This window comes from Bombina bombina, chromosome 2, assembly GCF_027579735.1.
Source record: "Bombina bombina isolate aBomBom1 chromosome 2, aBomBom1.pri, whole genome shotgun sequence".
Lineage (NCBI taxonomy): Eukaryota > Metazoa > Chordata > Amphibia > Anura > Bombinatoridae > Bombina > Bombina bombina.
The window spans coordinates 1,024,365,918-1,024,388,756 of NC_069500.1; the positions used below are offsets into that span (position 1 = coordinate 1,024,365,918).

Sequence of the window (22,839 nt, forward strand, 5' to 3'; positions counted from 1 at the left end):
GTGGCCATCTTCAGTAATAACTAATATAGGTACTGTGTTGTGAGTTATAGGACTATTTGCAATTACAGAGCCATCAATAACTTTGATTGAAACTGGTGTTTTCTTTAATACAATAGGTATTTTATTTTTCAATACAGTAGATTTGTCTATAAAGTTTCCAAAGGCTCCAGAGTCAACGATGGCAGAAGTAGCCAATCTATTAAGGTCCCACTGCAAAAGGAGAGTTAGTTTGCAATAAGAAATTTGTTTATCTAGACTTTGAGTATTGTTAATATGAACAAACTTACTCTTTTTATTTTTTTGTAATGTTGGACAATTCATAACTGTATGACTGGGATTTGCACAATACATACAGAGGTGATTAGTTCTTCTTCTTATCCTTTCTTCAGGGGTTAATGGTCCACGAATAACTCCTATTTCCATGGGGGTGACATGCTCCATTGGAGGTGATTTTATGTGTGCAGAGGTGGACATAGTGGCTTTAAATGTTGGATCTGAATAACCACGTTCAGCTTTGCGTTCCCTGAGCCTCCGTTCAATTTGGGTTGAGACTTTTATTAATGCATCCAGGGTACTTGGAAGCTCTATACGTGCTAGCTCATCCTTGACAGGATCAGACAGTCCCAATCTAAATTGGTTTCTGAGCGAAACCAAACTCCATGCTGAGTCTGATGCGTACAGCTTAAATTCAGTGGTATATTCCTCCACTGTCTTTTTTCCTTGTTTTAAACTCCTCATCTTTTGTTCAGCCGTTAGTTGAATATCAGTATCTCTATATAGCTCATCCATGGCTTGGAAAAAATTTGTTAGTGAATCTAGTAGAGGGTCATTTGTTTCACACAAATGATCTGCCCAAGTTTTTGGTTTTAAATTGAAGAGCAGGTAGCAGGCATTTTTAAACTGCCTATAGGTTTTCCTATTACCATTATATAATTCTGGCAAGCTTATCTGTGGTTCAGAACTGGGGGTTTGTTGTTCTTTTACCTCCTTTATAAGCTCTCTGAGAACCTGATTTTCTAGTTGTAAGTCCAAGATAGCCTGTCCCATTTTGTCTACCTTTTGACTCAGGTTATAGACTACTTGGGGAATTTCAGCAGGTTCCATTTTCTTTTATGGCTTAGTATTATGTAATAATCAATCCTGCTTAGTTTGATTACTAGTATAGGTATGTAGCACAATATCAATTGAGAGTACTATTACTTGGTAAACCCATATGGATATATGTGCAGTTAATATAGATTAATGTTTCCCTACAAAAAGTACACACTAAAGTATTATCTGTATTATAGGAATCAAAATCAAATACAATCTTAGAAATAAGCAGGCTTGTAATAATACAAAAGGATATAGGAATAGGTGAAACTTTCTTAAGAATAAGTAAGGAATAATTATAATATATTGCGTAACATGAGATATTGAACACACAGCAAGTAAGTCTTATCCAATGTAGTATTGATAGATTGTTATAATGGAGAACTTCTGCAGATATGATTATAGTTGCAAACGTAGTAATGTACCTTGAAAACTGTGAATGCGGTAAGTAAGGACAAACACTTCCGGGTTCTGTGGGCTGCGGCTGCAGCAGCAGCAGAGACACGCTGAAGCCAGCAAACAGTCAGCGTGTGACGTCACGATTCTCCGGTGCAGCAGAAATCAACATAAGGATAATATAACAGAACAAATAAGATTAACAGATAAGAGCTTCAATAACCGGTTATTCTTTATGGCAGCCACAGACTTGGTTGATAAATAATATGAGCTGATAAGTTGAAACAGGTAACGTAACTTCCCAAAATAAAGACAGTCTTGAATAAATGAAAAGTACTTGCCAAAGTAAGATGTTGCAACAGGCTGGAAATAAATATTAAATCCGTAGTAGGTAGATCTTGAATGAGGTAACTTGAGTTGCTGAAAAGTTTAGATACAATATTAACCTTCCAGAGGTATCAGAGGCTCAGTGTTACTCTGAGGAAAATAACAAAATACTAAGCAAGGTGTGTTCAGTGAACAGGTGTTTTATGAGAGTAAGTAAGATATGATTGGTTGAATTCTAATTAAGGAAACAGTACACCCAAAAGCCTGACACTTAATGTATGGAAGCTCAGTTCTGTCTGCTCCTTTTCGCTTACGTCCTCTTCAGCTCTCTATGCTAAAACAATGGACAAAGATGTATTTGCTTTTAGATCAAAGGATTGCTCTAAAATCTTCAGTAAAGCAATATCTAGCCTGGTGGATAGATAAATCAGTCTTTAGCCCTTGGGGCCTCTTTCCTTCGCTCATCTTGGGTGATAGTTACAATAGATGCCAGTCTTTCATGTGATTCTTCGATAATGTAGGTTGCGGCGGCAGATTAGGAGTTAATAAGTATAATGTAGGTGGCGGCAATGTTAGGGGCGGCAGATTAGGGGTTAATATTATTTAACTAGTGTCTGTGAGGCGGGAGTGCGGCGGTTTAGGGGTTAATAATATGTTTATTCTAGTGGCGGCGATGTCCGGAGCGGCAGATTAGGGGTTAAAAATTTTATTACAGTGTTTGCAATGCGGGAGGGCCTCAGTTTATGGGTTAATAGGAATTTTATGGGTGTTAGTGTACTTTTTAGCACTTTAGTTATGAGTTTTATGCTACAGCGTTGTAGTGTAAAACTCATAACTATTGACTTTAGAATGCGTTAGGAATCTTGGAGGTAGAGGGTGTACCGCTCCCTTTTTGGCCTCCCAGGACAAACTCGTAATACCGGCGCTATGGAAGTCCAATAGAAAAAAGACTTTACGAACTTTATGTAAGTCGGTTTGCGGTAAGGCCAAAAAAGTGTGCGGGCCGGGCCCCTAAACCTGCAAGACTTGTAATACCAGTGGTAGGGAAAATGCAGCGTTAGGACCTGTTAACGCTGCCTTTTCAGTTTACCGCAAAACTTATAATCTAGCCGTGTGTTTCTAAGATGCAATTTCGGGCAAATAGGACTTGATGGGTTTTTTTGCCGACTCTCACAGGGGCTGCCCTGGTAGAATTACCGTAAAAAAGCAGCTGAGATGTTTTCTATTGAAAGTTATGCAGCTCGCTGGAATGGGACACTTTGCTCCATAGAGTGAAGTTAACAGTGAGCAGGGGGCACACTTTAAAAAGTAAATCCTGCAGCCAATATAAATCACATTAAGCTGATTTCTCTGTATATATCTTACAATCGCCTATATTTTCGAATACATATGTGTTTTGTATTAGGGTTATAAGTATTTTGAGAAAAGATTGGCTTGGCACCTTCTCATTTGCGAGAAAAAACAGATCTGTAGTGCGAAAATCTTTACATAATTATGCTGGGATTTCAGCATATATTTCATATGCCCATGGAACACCTATTTTACAAAAAAACAATTATTAGCTTTGTATTTTGTACTTAGAAGTACGAATTTCTGTGTGTTTTTGCGCATCCAGTGTACTTAATTTGCGCTTTGCATATTTCATATTATTTATACCTGTGTAATTTACATACAAATTTAAAGTTTTTGTTAAATACAATTTTAGGTGAAAAATTTTGTTACGATTTTTGATGAGATTTAACAATACAGTTTTCTCCTGTTAAGTGTGGTCAGTCCACGGGTCATCATTACTTCTGGGATATTAACTCCTCCCCAACAGGAAGTGCAAGAGGATTCACCCAGCAGAGCTGCTATATAGCTCCTCCCCTCTACGTCACACCCAGTCATTCTCTTGCACCCAACTAATAGATAGGATGTGTGAGAGGACTGTGGTGATTATACTTAGTTTTATACCTTCAATCAAAAGTTTGTTATTTTATAACAGCACCGGAGTGTGTTGTTCCTTCTCTGGTAGAATTTGAAGAAGAATCTACCTGAGTTTTTTTGTATGATTTTAGCCGGCGTAGTTAAGATCATATTGCTGTTCTCGGCCATCTGAGGAGTGAGGTAAACTTCAGATCAGGGGACAGCGGGCAGGTTAATCTGCAAAGAGGTATGTAGCAGCATATTATTTTCTGACAATGGAATTGACTGAGAAAATTCTGCCATACCGATATAATGTAAGCTCAGCCTTAAATGCAGTAGTAGCAACTGGTATCAGGCTGTCATGTATGTATATTTTACACTTCAGTATTCTGGGGAATGGCACTTCACTGGGATAATACTGTATGCATAAGACTTTAGCCTAATTTGCAGTGACTAGCAACAGGCTTTCTAATGACATTTCATTTATTTGATGTTAAACGTTTTTGCTGGCATGTTAAATCGTTTAATTTTCTGAGGTACTGGGTGAAAAAATGTTTTGGGCACTGTTTTTTTCCACTTGGCAGTCGTTTTATTTAATTTAAGACAGTTTACTGATCTCCCTCACTGTTGTGTGTGAGGGGGAGGGGCCTATTTTGGCGCTTTTGCTACGCATCAAAAAATTCAGTCAGAAGTCTCTTGTCTTCCCTGCATGATCCGGTTCGTCTCTACAGAGCTCAGGGGTCTTCAAAACTTATTTTGAGCAGAGCTGTGAGATTGTAGCTGACTGTGATAAAAAACGTTTATTTCTGTACTTTTTTTCTGCTATCAGGGTTAGTTATCCATTACTAATGGGGGCAATCCTTTGCTAAAATTGTGTTTTTACCGGAAAAGATTTGATGTTATAGTTTCTCAGTTTATTATTTCTCAACTGTCATAACTTTTTTCTGTGCTTCTTAAAGGCACAGTACGTTTTCATATTATTTGTAAATTACTTTGAAAAGTATTTCCAGGTTGCTAGTTTTTTTGCTAGTGTGTTAAACATGTCTGATTCAGAGGAATATCTCTGTGCTATATGTGCTAAAGCCAAAGTGGAGCCCAATAGAAATTTATGTACTAATTGCATTGATGCTACTTTAAATAAAAGTCAATCTGTACAAATTGAACATATTTCACCAAACAACGAGGGGAGAGTTATGCCGACTAACTCGCCTCACGTGTCAGTACCTGCATCTCCCGCTCGGGAGGTGCGTGATATTGTAGCGCCGAGTACATCAGGGCGGCCATTACAAATCACATTACAGGATATGGCTAATGTTATGACTGAAGTTTTGGCTAAATTACCAGAACTAAGAGGTAAGCGTGATCACTCTGGGGTGAGAACAGAGTGCGCTGTTGATAATAGGGCCATGTCTGATACTGCGTCACAGTATGCTGAACATGAGGACGGAGAGCTTCAATCTGCAGGTGACGGTTCTGATCCCAATAGAATGGATTCAGACATTTCTAATTTTAAGTTTAAACTCGAAAACCTCCGTGTACTGTTAGGGGAGGTATTAGCAGCTCTAAATGATTGTAACACCGTTGCAATCCCAGAGAAATTATGTAGGCTGGATAGATACTATGCGGTACCGGCGAGTACTGACGTATTTCCTATACCTAAGAGGCTTACAGAAATAATTACTAAGGAGTGGGATAGGCCCGGTGTACCTTTTTCCCCCCCTCCTGTGTTTAGAAAAATGTTTCCAATAGACGCCACCACACGGGACTTATGGCAGACGGTCCCTAAGGTGGAGGGAGCGGTTTCTACTCTGGCTAAGCGTACCACTATCCCGGTGGAGGATAGCTGTGCCTTTTCAGATCCAATGGATAAAAAATTAGAGGGTTACCTTAAGAAAATGTTTGTTCAACAAGGTTTTATATTGCAACCCCTTGCATGTATTGCGTCTGTCACGGCCGCGGCCGCTTTTTGGTCCGAGTCCCTGGAAGAGACTCTTGACTCAATAACTATAGATGAGATTTCAAACAAGCTTAAGACACTTAAGCTAGCTAATTCATTTATTTCGGATGCCGTAGTACATTTAGCTAAACTTACGGCTAAGAATTCCGGATTCGCCATTCAGGCACGCAGAGCACTGTGGCTAAAATCCTGGTCAGCTGACGTTACTTCTAAATCTAAATTACTTAACATACCTTTCAAAGGGCAGACCTTATTCGGGCCCGGGTTGAAAGAAATTATCGCTGACATTACAGGAGGTAAAGGCCATGCCCTGCCTCAAGACAGAGCCAAACCTAAGGCTAGACAGTCTAATTTTCGTTCCTTTCGTAATTTCAAAGCAGGAGCAGCATCAACTTCCTCTGCACCAAAACAGGAAGGAGCTGTTGCTCGCTACAGACAAGGCTGGAGACCTAACCAGTCCTGGAACAAGGGCAAGCAGGCCAGGAAACCTGCTGCTGCCCCTAAGACAGCATGAATTGAGGCATGGGCTTGGGCAAGAGATGTCCAGGATCCCTGGGCGTTAGAGATCATATCTCAGGGATATCTTCTGGACTTCAAATCCTCTCCCCCAAAAGGGAGATTTCATCTGTCAAGATTGTCAACAAACCAAATAAAGAAAGAGGCGTTTCTACGCTGTGTACAAGATCTTTTACTAATGGGAGTGATCCATCCGGTTCCGCGGTCGGAACAAGGACAAGGGTTTTACTCAAATCTGTTTGTGGTTCCCAAAAAAGAGGGAACTTTCAGGCCAATCTTGGATTTAAAGATGCTAAACAAATTCCTAAGAGTTCCATCGCTCAAAATGGAAACTATTCGGACAATCTTACCCATGATCCAAAAGGGTCAGAACATGACCACAGTGGATTTAAAGGATGCTTACCTTCACATACCGATTCACAAAGATCATTACCGGTATCTAAGGTTTGCCTTCCTAGACAGGCATTACCAGTTTGTAGCTCTTCCATTCGGATTGGCTACGGCTCCAAGAATCTTCACAAAGGTTCTGGGTGCTCTTCTGGCGGTACTAAGACCGCGAGGAATTTCGGTAGCTCCGTACCTAGACGACATTCTGATACAAGCTTCAAGCTTTCAAACTGCCAAGTCTCATACAGAGTTAGTACTGGCATTTCTAAGGTCGCATGGATGGAAGGTGAACGAAAAGAAGAGTTCTCTCTTTCCACTCACAAGAGTTCCCTTCTTGGGGACTCTTATAGATTCTGTAGAAATGAAGATTTACCTGACAGAAGACAGGTTAACAAAGCTTCAAAATGCATGCCGTGTCCTTCATTCCATTCAACACCCGTCAGTAGCTCAATGCATGGAGGTGATCGGCTTAATGGTAGCGGCAATGGACATAGTACCCTTTGCACGCCTACATCTCAGACCGCTGCAATTGTGCATGCTAAGTCAGTGGAATGGGGATTACTCAGACTTGTCCCCTACTCTGAATCTGGATCAAGAGACCAGAAATTCTCTTCTATGGTGGCTTTCTCGGCCACATCTGTCCAGGGGGATGCCATTCAGCAGGCCAGACTAGACAATTGTAACAACAGACGCCAGCCTACTAGGTTGGGGCGCTGTCTGGAATTCTCTGAAGGCTCTGGGACAATGGAATCAGGAGGAGAGTCTCCTGCCAATAAACATTCTGGAATTGAGAGCAGTTCTCAATGCCCTTCTGGCTTGGCCCCAGTTAACAACTCGGGGGTTCATCAGGTTTCAGTCGGACAACATCACGACTGTAGCTTACATCAACCATCAGGGAGGGACAAGAAGCTCCCTAGCAATGATGGAAGTATCAAAGATAATTCGCTGGGCAGAGTCTCACTCTTGCCACCTGTCAGCAATCCACATCCCGGGAGTGGAGAACTGGGAGGCGGATTTCCTAAGTCGTCAGACTTTTCATCCGGGGGAGTGGGAACTTCACCCGGAGGTTTTTGCCCAAATTCTTCGACGTTGGGGCAAACCAGAGATAGATCTCATGGCGTCTCGACAGAACGCCAAGCTTCCTCGTTACGGGTCCAGATCCAGGGATCCGGGAGCGGTTCTGATAGATGCTTTGACAGCACCTTGGACCTTCGGGATGGCTTATGTGTTTCCACCCTTCCCGATGCTTCCTCGATTGATTGCCAGAATCAAACAGGAGAGAGCATCAGTGATTCTAATAGCGCCTGCATGGCCACGCAGGACTTGGTATGCAGATCTAGTGGACATGTCATCCTGTCCACCTTGGTCTCTGCCTCTGAGACAGGACCTTCTGATCCAGGGTCCCTTCAAACATCAAAATCTAATTTCTCTGAAGCTGACTGCTTGGAAATTGAACGCTTGATTTTATCAAAACGTGGTTTTTCTGAGTCAGTAATTGATACCTTAATACAGGCTAGGAAGCCTGTTACCAGAAAGATTTACCATAAAATATGGCGTAAATACTTATATTGGTGCGAATCCAAGAGTTACTCATGGAGTAAGGTTAGGATTCCTAGGATATTGTCTTTTCTACAAGAAGGTTTAGAAAAGGGTTTATCCGCTAGTTCCTTAAAGGGACAGATTTCAGCTCTGTCCATTCTTTTACACAAACGTCTGTCAGAGGTTCCGGACGTTCAAGCTTTTTGTCAGGCTTTAGCTAGGATCAAGCCTGTGTTTAAAACTGTTGCTCCACCATGGAGTTTGAACTTAGTTCTTAATGTTTTACAGGGTGTTCCGTTTGAACCCCTTCATTCCATTGATATCAAGCTGTTATCTTGGAAAGTTCTGTTTTTAATGGCTATTTCCTCGGCTCGAAGAGTCTCTGAGTTATCTGCCTTACATTGTGATTCTCCTTATCTGATTTTTCATTCAGACAAGGTAGTTCTGCGTACTAAACCTGGGTTCTTACCTAAGGTGGTCACTAACAGGAATATCAATCAAGAGATTGTTGTTCCATCTTTGTGTCCTAATCCTTCTTCGAAGAAGGAACGTCTTCTACACAATCTAGATGTAGTCCGTGCCCTGAAATTTTATCTACAGGCAACTAATGTAATAATCAATCCTGCTTAGTTTGATTACTAGTATAGGTATGTAGCACAATATCAATTGAGAGTACTATTACTTGGTAAACCCATATGGATATATGTGCAGTTAATATAGATTAATGTTTCCCTACAAAAGTACACACTAAAGTATTATCTGTATTATAGGAATCAAAATCAAATACAATCTTAGAAATAAGCAGGCTTGTAATAATACAAAAGGATATAGGAATAGGTGAAACTTTCTTAAGAATAAGTAAGGAATAATTATAATATATTGCGTAACATGAGATATTGAACACACAGCAAGTAAGTCTTATCCAATGTAGTATTGATAGATTGTTATAATGGAGAACTTCTGCAGATATGATTATAGTTGCAAACGTAGTAATGTACCTTGAAAACTGTGAATGCGGTAAGTAAGGACAAACACTTCCGGGTTCTGTGGGCTGCGGCTGCAGCAGCAGCAGAGACACGCTGAAGCCAGCAAACAGTCAGCGTGTGACGTCACGATTCTCCGGTGCAGCAGAAATCAACATAAGGATAATATAACAGAACAAATAAGATTAACAGATAAGAGCTTCAATAACCGGTTATTCTTTATGGCAGCCACAGACTTGGTTGATAAATAATATGAGCTGATAAGTTGAAACAGGTAACGTAACTTCCCAAAATAAAGACAGTCTTGAATAAATGAAAAGTACTTGCCAAAGTAAGATGTTGCAACAGGCTGGAAATAAATATTAAATCCGTAGTAGGTAGATCTTGAATGAGGTAACTTGAGTTGCTGAAAAGTTTAGATACAATATTAACCTTCCAGAGGTATCAGAGGCTCAGTGTTACTCTGAGGAAAATAACAAAATACTAAGCAAGGTGTGTTCAGTGAACAGGTGTTTTATGAGAGTAAGTAAGATATGATTGGTTGAATTCTAATTAAGGAAACAGTACACCCAAAAGCCTGACATGACTCCCCCCTCAAACAAGCTGATCCTCAGCTTGAAGTCTGGGGCGATCTGGATATCTCCTGTGGAATTGGCAAACAAGTCGAGGAGCATTAAGATTAGATGCGGGTTCCCAAGAGTCATCTTCCTCCGAGTACCCCTTCCACCTAATTAAATATTCCAGAATACCCTTGGAAAACCTTGAGTCAAGTACTTCTTTAACTTCATAGATTTCTGAGTCTTGGATGGAAGTGGTTGGTAGTAATTGGGGTGTGTTATTTCTAGTAGGAACGTATGGTTTGAGGAGGGAAACATGGAAAGTCGGATGTATTCTCATAGATGAAGGTAAATCCAGAGTGACTGCATTCTGATTTATTACCCTAGTGATAGGGAATGGTCCACAGAATTTTTGTGTCATTTTCCTACTAGGAAGATGTAGCTTTAGGTTTTTAGTTGACAACCATACCTGGTCTCCAATTTGATATGAAGGTGGTTGTCTGTGTCTCAAATCATAATAGTGCTTTTGGGAAGTCTGAGCTTTTGAAATGTTTTCCTTGATAACCCGAAAATTGTCTAGAAGTGCATTATTCCATTCATCTACAAGAGGAGAATTGGAAGGAGAAGTACTAACTGAAGTGATGGTTGGATGGTACCCATAATTTGCGAAGAATGGAGATAATTTTGTGGATGAATTGGTTAGATTATTGTAGGAAAATTCAGCGAAGGGTAAGTATGTTATCCAATTGTCTTGCTGGTAGGAACAAAAACATCGTAGGTACTCATCTAACCATTGATTGATTCTCTCAACCTGTCCGTTTGCTTGTGGATGAAATGCAGTGGTGTATTGATGGGTTATGTTAAGAGATTGACAGAGACTTTTCCAGAATTTAGATGTGAACTGGGAACCCCTGTCAGATATCAAAACCGTTGGTACCCCATGAAGCCGAATCACATGTTGTATAAATAAGTTAGCTGTTTCTGCTGAAGTGGGAAGCTTATGAAATGGAATAAAATGCGACATTTTGGTGAAACTATCAACAACTACCATGATGGTGGTATAATTCTTTGATGGAGGTAAATCCACAATGAAGTCAACTCCTACTTGTTTCCAAGGTCTGTCAGATGTTGGAATTGATATTAAAAGTCCATAAGGTAATTTCCGCTCAGTTTTGCATACTTGACAAGTAACACAAGTCTTAATATAATCTGAAACAGTTTCCTTCAAATGAGGCCACCAATATGTCCTTGTTATAAGTTCGATGGTGCGTGATTCCCCTGGATGTCCCGCTAAGGGTGAATCATGGTGATGTTGTAAAATTTGTTGTCTCAATTCTTTAGGAATATAAATCATATTCTTGTAGTAGTATAATCCGTCCTTCAATTCCAAAGGAACCTTAGTGTCAGTAGGTGAATTTTTTGAAGAGTTCTTTATATCAGTTAGAAAGTCTGAAGTTAATCCGATGAAGCGTTCAGGAGGAATTATAGCAGTAGGATTTTCGTTAGGAATAGGTTCGGATAGTTGTCGAGAGAGTGCATCCGCTTTTCCATTTTTGTTTGCTGGGCGGTATTGGATTTGAAAGTCGAATCTTGCAAAGTAGAGACTCCACCGTACCTGTCTAGCTGATAGAGTCTTGTTATTTTGCAGGTATTGGAGGTTTTTGTGGTCAGTGTAAATTATGAAGGGCATTTTTGCACCTTCTAGTAGGTGTCTCCAAAATTCTAAAGATTTACGGATGGCGAGTAATTCTTTGTCTCCTATTGCGTAATTCCTCTCTGCTGATGTCATACTTTCTCCAACATAGGTGTGTCCGGTCCACGGCGTCATCCTTACTTGTGGGATATTCTCTTCCCCAACAGGAAATGGCAAAGAGCCCAGCAAAGCTGGTCACATGATCCCTCCTAGGCTCCGCCTACCCCAGTCATTCTCTTTGCCGTTGTACAGGCAACATCTCCACGGAGATGGCTTAGAGTTTTTTAGTGTTTAACTGTAGTTTTTATTATTCAATCAAGAGTTTGTTATTTTAAAATAGTGCTGGTATGTACTATTTACTCAGAAACAGAAAAGAGATGAAGATTTCTGTTTGTATGAGGAAAATGATTTTAGCACCGTAACTAAAATCCATGGCTGTTCCACACAGGACTGTTGAGAGCAATTAACTTCAGTTGGGGGAACAGTGTGCAGTCTCTTACTGCTTGAGGTATGACACATTCTAACAAGACGATGTAATGCTGGAAGCTGTCATTTTCCCTATGGGATCCGGTAAGCCATGTTTATTAAGATAGTAAATAAGGGCTTCACAAGGGCTTATTAAGACTGTAGACTTTTTCTGGGCTAAATCGATTCATTATTAACACATATTTAGCCTTGAGGAATCATTTATTCTGGGTATTTTGATATGATTATATCGGCAGGCACTGTTTTAGACACCTTATTCTTTAGGGGCTTTCCCTAATCATAGTCAGAGCCTCATTTTCGCGCCGGTATGGCGCACTTGTTTTTGAGGACAGCATGGCATGCAGCTGCATGTGTGTGGAGCTCTGATACATAGAAAAGTCTTTCTGAAGGCATCATTTGGTATCGTATTCCCCTTTGGGCTTGGTTGGGTCTCAGCAAAGCAGATTCCAGGGACTGTAAAGGGGTTAAATATAAAAACGGCTCCGGTTCCGTTATTTTAAGGGTTAAAGCTTCCAAATTTGGTGTGCAATACTTTTAAGGCTTTAAGACACTGTGGTGAAATTTTGGTGAATTTTGAACAATTCCTTCATACTTTTTCGCAATTGCAATAATAAAGTGTGTTTAGTTTAAAATTTAAAGTGACAGTAACGGTTTTATTTTAAAACGTTTTTTGTGCTTTGTTATCAAGTTTATGCCTGCTTAACATGTCTGAACTACCAGATAGATTGTGTTCTGACTGTGGGGAAACCAAGGTTCCTTCTCATTTAACTATATGTATTTTATGTCATAAAAAATTTTAGTAAAAATGATGCCCAAGATGATTCCTCAAGTGAGGGGAGTAAGCATGGTACTGCATCATCCCCTCCTTCGTCTACACCAGTCTTGCCCATACAGGAGGCCCCTAGTACATCTAGTGCGCCAATACTCCTTACTATGCAACATTTAACGGCTGTAATGGATAATTCTATCAAAAACATTTTAGCCAATATGCCCACTTATCAGCGAAAGCGCGACTGCTCTGTTTTAGAAAATTCTGTAGAGCATGAGAACGCTGATGATATGGTTTCTGAAGGGCCCCTACACCAGTCTGAGGGGGCCAGGGAGGTTTTGTCTGAGGGAGAAATTTCAGATTCAGGAAACATTTCTCAACAAGCTGAACCTGATGTGATTACTTTTAAATTTAAGTTGGAACATCTCCGTGCTCTGCTTAAGGAGGTGTTATCCAATTTGAATGATTGTGATTATCTGGTCATTCCAGAACCACTATGTAAAATGGAAAAGTTCTTAGAGGCCCCGGGGCCCCCCGAAGCTTTTCCTATATCCAAGCGGGTGGCGTACATTGTTAGTAAAGAATGGGACAGGCCCGGTATACCTTTAGTACCTCCCCCCATATTTATAAAATTGTTTTCCTATAGTCGACCCCAGAAAGGACTGATGGCAGACAGTCCCCAAGGTCGAGGGGGCGGTTTCTACTCTACACAAGCGCGCCACTATACCCATAGAAGATAGTTGTGCTTTCCAAGATCCTATGGATAAAAAATTAGAAGGTCTGCTAAAGATGTTTGTTCAGCAAGGTTCCCTTCTACAACCAATTGCATGCATTGTCCCTGTCACTGCAGCCGCGTGTTTCTAGTTTGATGAGCTAGGAAAGGCGATTATTAGTAATTCTTCTTCTTATGAGGAGATTATGGACAGAATTCGTGCTCTTAAATTGGCTAATTCTTTCACCCTAGACGCCACCTTGCAATTGGCTAGGTTAGCGGCGAAAAAATTCTGGGTTTGCTATTGTGGCGCAGAGCGCTTTGGTTAAAATCTTGGGCAGCGGATGCGTCTTCCAAGAACAAATTGCTTGACATTCCTTTCAAGGGGAAAACACTCTTTGGCCCTGACTTGAAAGAGATTATCTCTGATATCACTGGGGGCAAGGGCCACGCCCTTCCTCAGGATAGGTCTTTTCAAGACCAAAAATAAACCTAAGTTTCGTCCCTTTCGCAGAAACGGATCAGCCCCAAGGGCTACGTCCTCTAAGCAGGAAGGTAATACTTCTCAAGCCAATCCAGCCTGGAGACCTATGCAAGGCTGGAGCAAAGGAAAGCAGGCCAGGAAACCTGCCACTGCTACCAAGACAGCATGAAATGCGGGCCCCCGATCCGGGACCGGATCTGGTGGGGGGCAGACTCTCTCTCTTCGCTCAGGCTTGGGAAAGAGATGTTCTGGATCCTTGGGCGCTAGAAATAGTCTCCCAAGGTTATTCTCTGGAGTTCAAGGGGCTTCCTCCAAGGGGGAGGTTCCACAGGTCTCAGTTGTCTTCAGACCACATAAGAAGACAGGCATTCTTACATTGGGTAGAAGACCTGCTAAAAATGGGAGTGATTCATCCTGTTCCATTAGGAGAACAAGGGATGGGGTTCTACTCCAATCTGTTCATAGTTCCCAAAAAAGAGGGAACGTTCAGACCAATCTTAGATCTCAAGATCTTGAACAAGTTTCTCAAGGTTCCATCGTTCAAGATGGAAACCATTCGAACACTTCTTCCTTCCATCCAGGAAGGTCAATTCATGACCAAGGTGGATTTCAAGGATGCGTATCTACATATTCCTATCCACAAGGAACATCATCGGTTCCTAAGGTTTGCATTCCTGGACAAGCATTTCCAGTTCGTGGCATTTTCTTTCGGATTAGCCACTGCTCCTAGGATTTTCTCATAGGTACTAGGGTCCCTTCTGGCGGTGCTAAGACCAAGGGGCATTGCTGTAGTACCTTACTTGGACGACATTCTGATTCGAGCGTCGTCCCTTCCTCAAGTAAAGGCTCACACGGACATTGTCCTGGCCTTTCTCAGATCTCACGGATGGAAAGTGAACGTGGAAAAGAGTTCTCTATCTCCGTCAACGAGGGTTCCCTTCTTGGGAACTATAATAGACTCCTTAGAAATGAGGATTTTTCTGACAGAAGCCAGAAAAACAAAACTTCTAGACTCTTGTCGGATACTTCATTCCGTTCCTCTTCCTTCCATAGCGCAGTGCATGGAAGTGATAGGTTTGATGGTAGCGGCAATGGACATAGTTCCTTTTGTGCGCATTCATCTAAGACCATTACAACTGTTCATGCTCAGTCAGTGGAATGGGGACTATTCAGACTTGTCTCCGAAGATACAAGTAAATCAGAGGACCAGAGACTCATTCCGTTGGTGGCTGTCCCTGGACAACCTGTCACAAGGGATGACCTTCCGCAGACCAGAGTGGGTCATTGTCACGACCGACGCCAGTCTGATGGGCTGGGGCGCGGTCTGGGGATCCCTGAAAGCTCAGGGTCTTTGGTCTCGGGTAGAATCTCTTCTACCGATAAATATTCTGGAACTGAGAGCGATATTCAATGCTCTCAAAGCTTGGCCTCAGCTAGAGAGGGCCAAGTTCATACATCAACCATCAGGGGGGAACAAGGAGTTCCCTAGCGATGGAAGAAGTGACCAAAATCATTCTATGGGCGGAGTCTCACTCCTGCCACCTGTCTGCTATCCACATCCCAGGAGTGGAAAATTGGGAAGCGGATTTTCTGAGTCGTCAGACATTGCATCCGGGGGAGTGGGAACTCCATCCGGAAATCTTTGCCCAAGTCACTCAACCGTGGGGCATTCCAGACATGGATCTGATGGCCTCTCGTCAGAACTTCAGAGTTCCTTACTACGGGTACAGATCCAGGGATCCCAAGGCGGCTCTAGTGGATGCACTAGTAGCACCTTGGACCTTCAAACTAGCTTATGTGTTCCCGCCGTTTCCTCTCATCCCCAGGCTGGTAGCCAGGATCCATCAGGAGAGGGCGTCGGTGATTTTGATAGCTCCTGCGTGGCCACGCAGGACTTGGTATGCAGATCTGGTGAATATGTCATCGGCTCCACCATGGAAGCTACCTTTGAGAGACCTTCTTGTTCTAGGTCCGTTCGACCCACTCCAGCTGACTGCTTGGAGATTGAACGCTTGATCTTATCAAAGCGAGGGTTCTCAGATTCTGTTATTAATACTCTTGTTCAGGCCTGAAAGCCTGTAACCAGAAAAATTACCACATAATTTGGTATATCTGTTGGTGTGAATCTGCAGGATTCCCTTGGGACAAGGTTAAGATTCCTAAGAGTCTATCCTTCCTTCGAGAAGGATTGGAAAAAGGATTATCTGCAAGTTCCTTGATGGGACAGATTTCTGCCTTGTCTGTGTTACTTCACAAAAAGCTGGCAGCTGTGCCAGATGTTCTAGCCTTTGTTCAGGCTCTGGTTAGAATCAAGCCTGTTTACAAAATTTTGACTCCTCCTTGGAGTCTCAACCTAGTTCTTTCAGTTCTTCAGGGGGTTCCGTTTGAACCCTTACATTCCGTTGATATTAAGTTATTATCTTGGAAAGTTTTGTTTTTGGTTGCAATTTCTTCTGCTAGAAGAGTTTCAGAATTATCTGCTCTGCAGTGTTCTTCTCCTTATCTGGTGTTCCATGCAGATAAGGTGGTTTTGCGTACTAAACCTGGTTTTCTTCCAAAAGTTGTTTCTAACAAAAACATTAACCAGGAGATAGTTGTGCCTTCTTTGTGTCCTAATCCAGTTTCAAAGAAGGAACGTTTGTTGCACAACTTGGATGTAGTTCGTGCTCTCAAATTTTACTTAGCAGCTACTAAGGATTTCAGACAAACTTTGTCTTTGTTTGTTGTTTATTCTGGTAAACGGAGAGGTCAAAAAGCAACTTCTACCTCTCTCTCCTTCTGGATTAAAAGCATTATCCGATTGGCTTATGAGACTGCCGGACGGCAGCCTCCTGAAAGAATCACAGCTCACTCCACTAGGGCTGTGGCTTCCACATGGGCCTTCAAGAACGAGGCTTCTGTTGATCAGATATGTAAGGCAGCGACTTGGTCTTCACTGCACACTTTTACCAAATTTTACAAATTTGATACTTTTGCTTCTTCTGAGGCTATTTTTGGGAGAAAGGTTTTGCAAGCCGTGGTGCCTTCCATTTAGGTGACCTGATTTGCTCCCTCCCTTCATCCGTGTCCTAAAGCTTTGGTATTGGTTCCCACAAGTAAGGATGACGCCGTGGACCGGACACACCTATGTTGGAGAAAACAGAATTTATGTTTACCTGATAAATTACTTTCTCCAACGGTGTGTCCGGTCCACGGCCCGCCCTGGTTTTTTTAATCAGGTCTGATAATTTATTTTCTTTAACTACAGTCACCACGGTAACATATGGTTTCTCCTATGCAAATATTCCTCCTTAACGTCGGTCGAATGACTGGGGTAGGCGGAGCCTAGGAGGGATCATGTGACCAGCTTTGCTGGGCTCTTTGCCATTTCCTGTTGGGGAAGAGAATATCCCACAAGTAAGGATGACGCCGTGGACCGGACACACCGTTGGAGAAAGTAATTTATCAGGTAAACATAAATTCTGTTTTTTGAAAAGTAGGAGATTGGATGTAGAGGATCTTTAGGTGTTTTCTGTTGTGAAAGTACTGCCCCAATCGCAAAGTCTGACGAATCAACTTCCAATACGTATTGTAAATCAACATTAGGAAATTTGAGTATGGGTGCTTCTGTGAAAGTTTGTTTCAAGAAGTCAAATACTTTGGAATGACTTTGATTCCAATGGAATTGTTGGGTTGAACCAGTAAGTTGTGTGAGTGGTCTCACTATTGATGAAAAATTCTTTATAAATTTTCTGTAATAATTGGCAAACCCCAAAAACCTTTGGAGAGACTTCTTATCTTTAGGAGTTGGCCAATTTTTTACTGAATCAACCTTCTCGGTTTGCATTTGGATACCAGCAGGAGATATAGTGTAACCTAAGAATGAGATAGTGGTATTGTGGAATGAACACTTTTCTAATTTGGCATATAGTTTATGTGTTTGTAACCGAGCTAATACCCAACGTACATGTTTTATATGTTCTGGCAAATTGTTGGAGTAAATTAGGATGTCGTCTAAGTATACTACTAGACATATGTCTAATAAATCCCGGAAGATATCATTAATAAAGTGTTGGAACGTTGCGGGGGCATTACAGAGCCATCAATAACTTTGATTGAAACTGGTGTTTTCTTTAATACAATAGGTATTTTATTTTTCAATACAGTAGATTTGTCTATAAAGTTTCCAAAGGCTCCAGAGTCAACGATGGCAGAAGTAGCCAATCTATTAAGGTCCCACTGCAAAAGGAGAGTTAGTTTGCAATAAGAAATTTGTTTATCTAGACTTTGAGTATTGTTAATATGAACAAACTTACTCTTTTTATTTTTTTGTAATGTTGGACAATTCATAACTGTATGACTGGGATTTGCACAATACATACAGAGGTGATTAGTTCTTCTTCTTATCCTTTCTTCAGGGGTTAATGGTCCACGAATTACTCCTATTTCCATGGGGGTGACATGCTCCATTGGAGGTGATTTTATGTGTGCAGAGGTGGACATAGTGGCTTTAAATGTTGGATCTGAATAACCACGTTCAGCTTTGCGTTCCCTGAGCCTCCGGTCAATTTGGGTTGAGACTTTTATTAATGCATCCAGGGTACTTGGAAGCTCTATACGTGCTAGCTCATCCTTGACAGGATCAGACAGTCCCAATCTAAATTGGTTTCTGAGCGAAACCAAACTCCATGCTGAGTCTGATGCGTACAGCTTAAATTCAGTGGTATATTCCTCCACTGTCTTTTTTCCTTGTTTTAAACTCCTCATTTTTTGTTCAGCCGTTAGTTGAATATCAGTATCTCTATATAGCTCATCCATGGCTTGAAAAAAATTTGTTAGTGAATCTAGTAGAGGGTCATTTGTTTCACACAAATGATCTGCCCAAATTCTGGGTTCAGATCTTAGAAAAGATATTGTAGACAAAACCCTTACCCTGTCAGTGGGGTAAGTTTTTGGTTTTAAATTGAAGAGCAGGTAGCAGGCATTTTTAAACTGCCTATAGGTTTTCCTATTACCATTATATAATTCTGGCAAGCTTATCTGTGGTTCAGAACTGGGGGTTTGTTGTTCTTTTACCTCCTTTATAAGCTCTCTGAGAACCTGATTTTCTAGTTGTAAGTCCAAGATAGCCTGTCCCATTTTGTCTACCTTTTGACTCAGGTTATAGACTACTTGGGGAATTTCAGCAGGTTCCATTTTCTTTTAAGGCTTAGTATTATGTAATAATCAATCCTGCTTAGTTTGATTACTAGTATAGGTATGTAGCACAATATCAATTGAGAGTACTATTACTTGGTAAACCCATATGGATATATGTGCAGTTAATATAGATTAATGTTTCCCTACAAAAGTACACACTAAAGTATTATCTGTATTATAGGAATCAAAATCAAATACAATCTTAGAAATAAGCAGGCTTGTAATAATACAAAAGGATATAGGAATAGGTGAAACTTTCTTAAGAATAAGTAAGGAATAATTATAATATATTGCGTAACATGAGATATTGAACACACAGCAAGTAAGTCTTATCCAATGTAGTATTGATAGATTGTTATAATGGAGAACTTCTGCAGATATGATTATAGTTGCAAACGTAGTAATGTACCTTGAAAACTGTGAATGCGGTAAGTAAGGACAAACACTTCCGGGTTCTGTGGGCTGCGGCTGCAGCAGCAGCAGAGACACGCTGAAGCCAGCAAACAGTCAGCGTGTGACGTCACGATTCTCCGGTGCAGCAGAAATCAACATAAGGATAATATAACAGAACAAATAAGATTAACAGATAAGAGCTTCAATAACCGGTTATTCTTTATGGCAGCCACAGACTTGGTTGATAAATAATATGAGCTGATAAGTTGAAACAGGTAACGTAACTTCCCAAAATAAAGACAGTCTTGAATAAATGAAAAGTACTTGCCAAAGTAAGATGTTGCAACAGGCTGGAAATAAATATTAAATCCGTAGTAGGTAGATCTTGAATGAGGTAACTTGAGTTGCTGAAAAGTTTAGATACAATATTAACCTTCCAGAGGTATCAGAGGCTCAGTGTTACTCTGAGGAAAATAACAAAATACTAAGCAAGGTGTGTTCAGTGAACAGGTGTTTTATGAGAGTAAGTAAGATATGATTGGTTGAATTCTAATTAAGGAAACAGTACACCCAAAAGCCTGACAACTAAGGATTTTCGACAAACGTCTTCCCTGTTTGTCGTTTATTCTGGTCAGAGGAGAGGTCAAAAAGCTTCGGCTACCTCTCTCTCTTTTTGGCTTCGTAGCATAATACGTTTAGCCTATGAGACTGCTGGACAGCAGCCTCCTGAAAGAATTACAGCTCAATCTACTAGAGCTGTGGCTTCCACTTGGGCCTTTAAGAATGAGGCTTCTGTTGAACAGATTTGCAAGGCTGCAACTTGGTCTTCTCTTCATACTTTTTCCAAATTTTACAAATTTGACACTTTTGCTTCTTCGGAGGCTGTTTTTGGGAGAAAGGTTCTTCAGGCAGTGGTTCCTTCCGTATAAAGAGCCTGCCTGTCCCTCCCGTCATCCGTGTACTTTAGCTTTGGTATTGGTATCCCAGAAGTAATGATGACCCGTGGACTGACCACACTTAACAGGAGAAAACAAAATGTATGCTTACCTGATAAATTCCTTTCTCCTGTAGTGTGGTCAGTCCACGGCCCGCCCTGTTTTTTATGGCAGGTCTAAATTTTTTAAATTATACTCCAGTCACCACTGCACCCTTTGGCTTCTCCTTTCTCGTTGGTTCTCGGTCGAATGACTGGGTGTGACGTAGAGGGGAGGAGCTATATAGCAGCTCTGCTGGGTGAATCCTCTTGCACTTCCTGTTGGGGAGGAGTTAATATCCCAGAAGTAATGATGACCCGTGGACTGACCACACTACAGGAGAAAGGAATTTATCAGGTAAGCATACATTTTGTTTTTTCCGGCGTATTTTTCTGTGATTCAATTCTGTGGTTCAATTATTTGTTTTGTAATATTTTTAAAATACAAATTTTATTGTGCCCTTTTGTAATGTATGCATCTTTTCCCCATACGAAAATGCAGTGTGCGCCCATTAGCGAGACACTCCGTTTTCAGGGTAAAAAGTGACCTAGATTATTCCACCAGGGAAATAGAACTCCTGGCGAGCATTCTTTAATATGCTTGCCAGCCCAGGGAGCTTTAGCTAATCAGGCCCTTATTATTTTTTTTATATAATTATTTATAATCACAGCTAGGTCCCATATTTGCTTTGAACCACACTGAAATCTCCCCCAAGGCTAAAAGGGAAAGTGAGATATGATTTATAGAATGGGTGTCTAGCGAGCAATTTCCAAAATACTTTTTGTGGCCCCTTGTGAAAGTCTTTATAGTTACCATCAAACTCACCAAAATGTTGTATTTTATCTTACTATGACATTTATACAAAAATAATTTGATATTTTCTATGTTTTTAGAATGTATACAATTAACTAGTGCTTTATACTGTTCACACTTTGTTAGTACTTAAAAATGTTTACTTTTTTATATTACAGGAAACTAATGCTGTGCATGTGAATGTATGGGCAGGATCCTATTTAGAAGTGAATATTCCCATGACTGTTTCTGAAAATGGTGAGTTATTTTACTGAAGTAGAACTGAGTCTTCCACTGAACAAAATGTTAATTTAGCAATATTTGTTAAGGGCCTTTTTTGAATTTCATTCTAACTTATTCCTGTTCATGCAACACCTGTTCTCACACTACATTATTAATCTGTAGCATCAACGTGCTCCGTGAAATGATCATGATGCATTCAAAACTTCCTAATTACTGTTTTGTGTGTTATGGGATTTTTTTCTCCAAGATTAGGCACCCCTATTAAATAAACAAAATTTAATTAAATAGCAAACACCAAGGAGGTGGGAGGGTTGAAGGAGGGAGGGTTAAAGAGCTGTTTGTGGGAGGGTTGAGGAGGGGTCTCTACACTGCAGAAAAATAATAGTAATAATATAAATGCTAAAACTTCTACTGTGCTTTGGGCAAGTTTTTCTCTTAAATTCCTGGTAGAGAAGGGGTTAAATTGAATATAAAAAAAGTGTAAATTAGTGCATAATCTTAGTTGGATTTGTTGGGGGCTTACCATTGGTTAAATACAGAGTTCATGAGACTTTCTTTTTATAATGAAAAAGAGTACAGATAGAAAACCCTGTATACAAACTGATTGGGACTGGAAAAGGTTTGGTTTTTGGAATAGTTTGGATTTTCGAATATTTGCTTCTTTAAAGTGGGACCGTTTGCAGAGGTAATGGGACCACGTTTAAACAACAACAATATCTTATGCCATTTATGCAATATTTACATATCATAATACAGCTTATACATGTAAGCTAAAGGTAGTTTTATATAATTTGTAATACTTTTGTATACATAGTACCCTCAGAAAGATAGTTTTGATTTCAGAATAAGTTTGGATTTTGGATTCAGGGTTTGGGGATTTGTACCTGTAGTTTATTTTTATTTAGTATAATCCTCCCTTTGTTATTTTTGCTATTTGTTTAGTTTAACGCTCTAATAATAACTATATTATCACTCTCCAAACCTTGGAGTGATAAGCAAATTTAGGCTGAGATTACAAGTGTAAGGCAAAAATAGTAGCGTTAATTAACACTAACACTGTGCAAGGTAGCGCTCGAATTACAAGTCAAAAGTAAACATTTTGCTCACAAGCTAAACACTCAGGCGTGTTAATATTTTTATTATTATTATTGTTATTCTTTATTTATAAAGCGCCAACTGATTCCGCAGCACTGTCCTTGGGTACAAAGATAAAAGTACAACGGTGAAACATTACAATGTAAGACAACATTTAAAAGACAAATACAGGAGGAATTGAGGTTTCTGCTAATCCCTCATTTATCTTATCTTATCTTTGTCCTCAGAGGGTGAGGTATTTTCAGATGGTCACAAGTTAGTCTTGTATCACGATACAGAATCATCCCCTTTCTGTTTAGACCTTTCTGTTTAGACAAGGATCCTACTGTTCCCAAATTTGATAATAGAAGTAAACTGGAAA

At 40.5% G+C, this 22,839-nt stretch overlaps 1 protein-coding gene across 8 annotated transcripts in view; it reads left to right on the top strand.

Annotated features, from left to right (window-relative positions):
* The window catches only part of BLTP1 (bridge-like lipid transfer protein family member 1), a 1,044,923-nt gene that overhangs the window by 316,941 nt on the left and 705,143 nt on the right, over positions 1-22,839 (top strand). For all 8 annotated transcript variants that reach the window (XM_053703615.1, XM_053703613.1, XM_053703617.1 and 5 more), the window contains one exon: positions 21,320-21,398. In XM_053703615.1, coding sequence (XP_053559590.1) covers positions 21,320-21,398 — 79 coding nt within the window. The remainder of the gene's footprint in view (positions 1-21,319; positions 21,399-22,839) is intronic.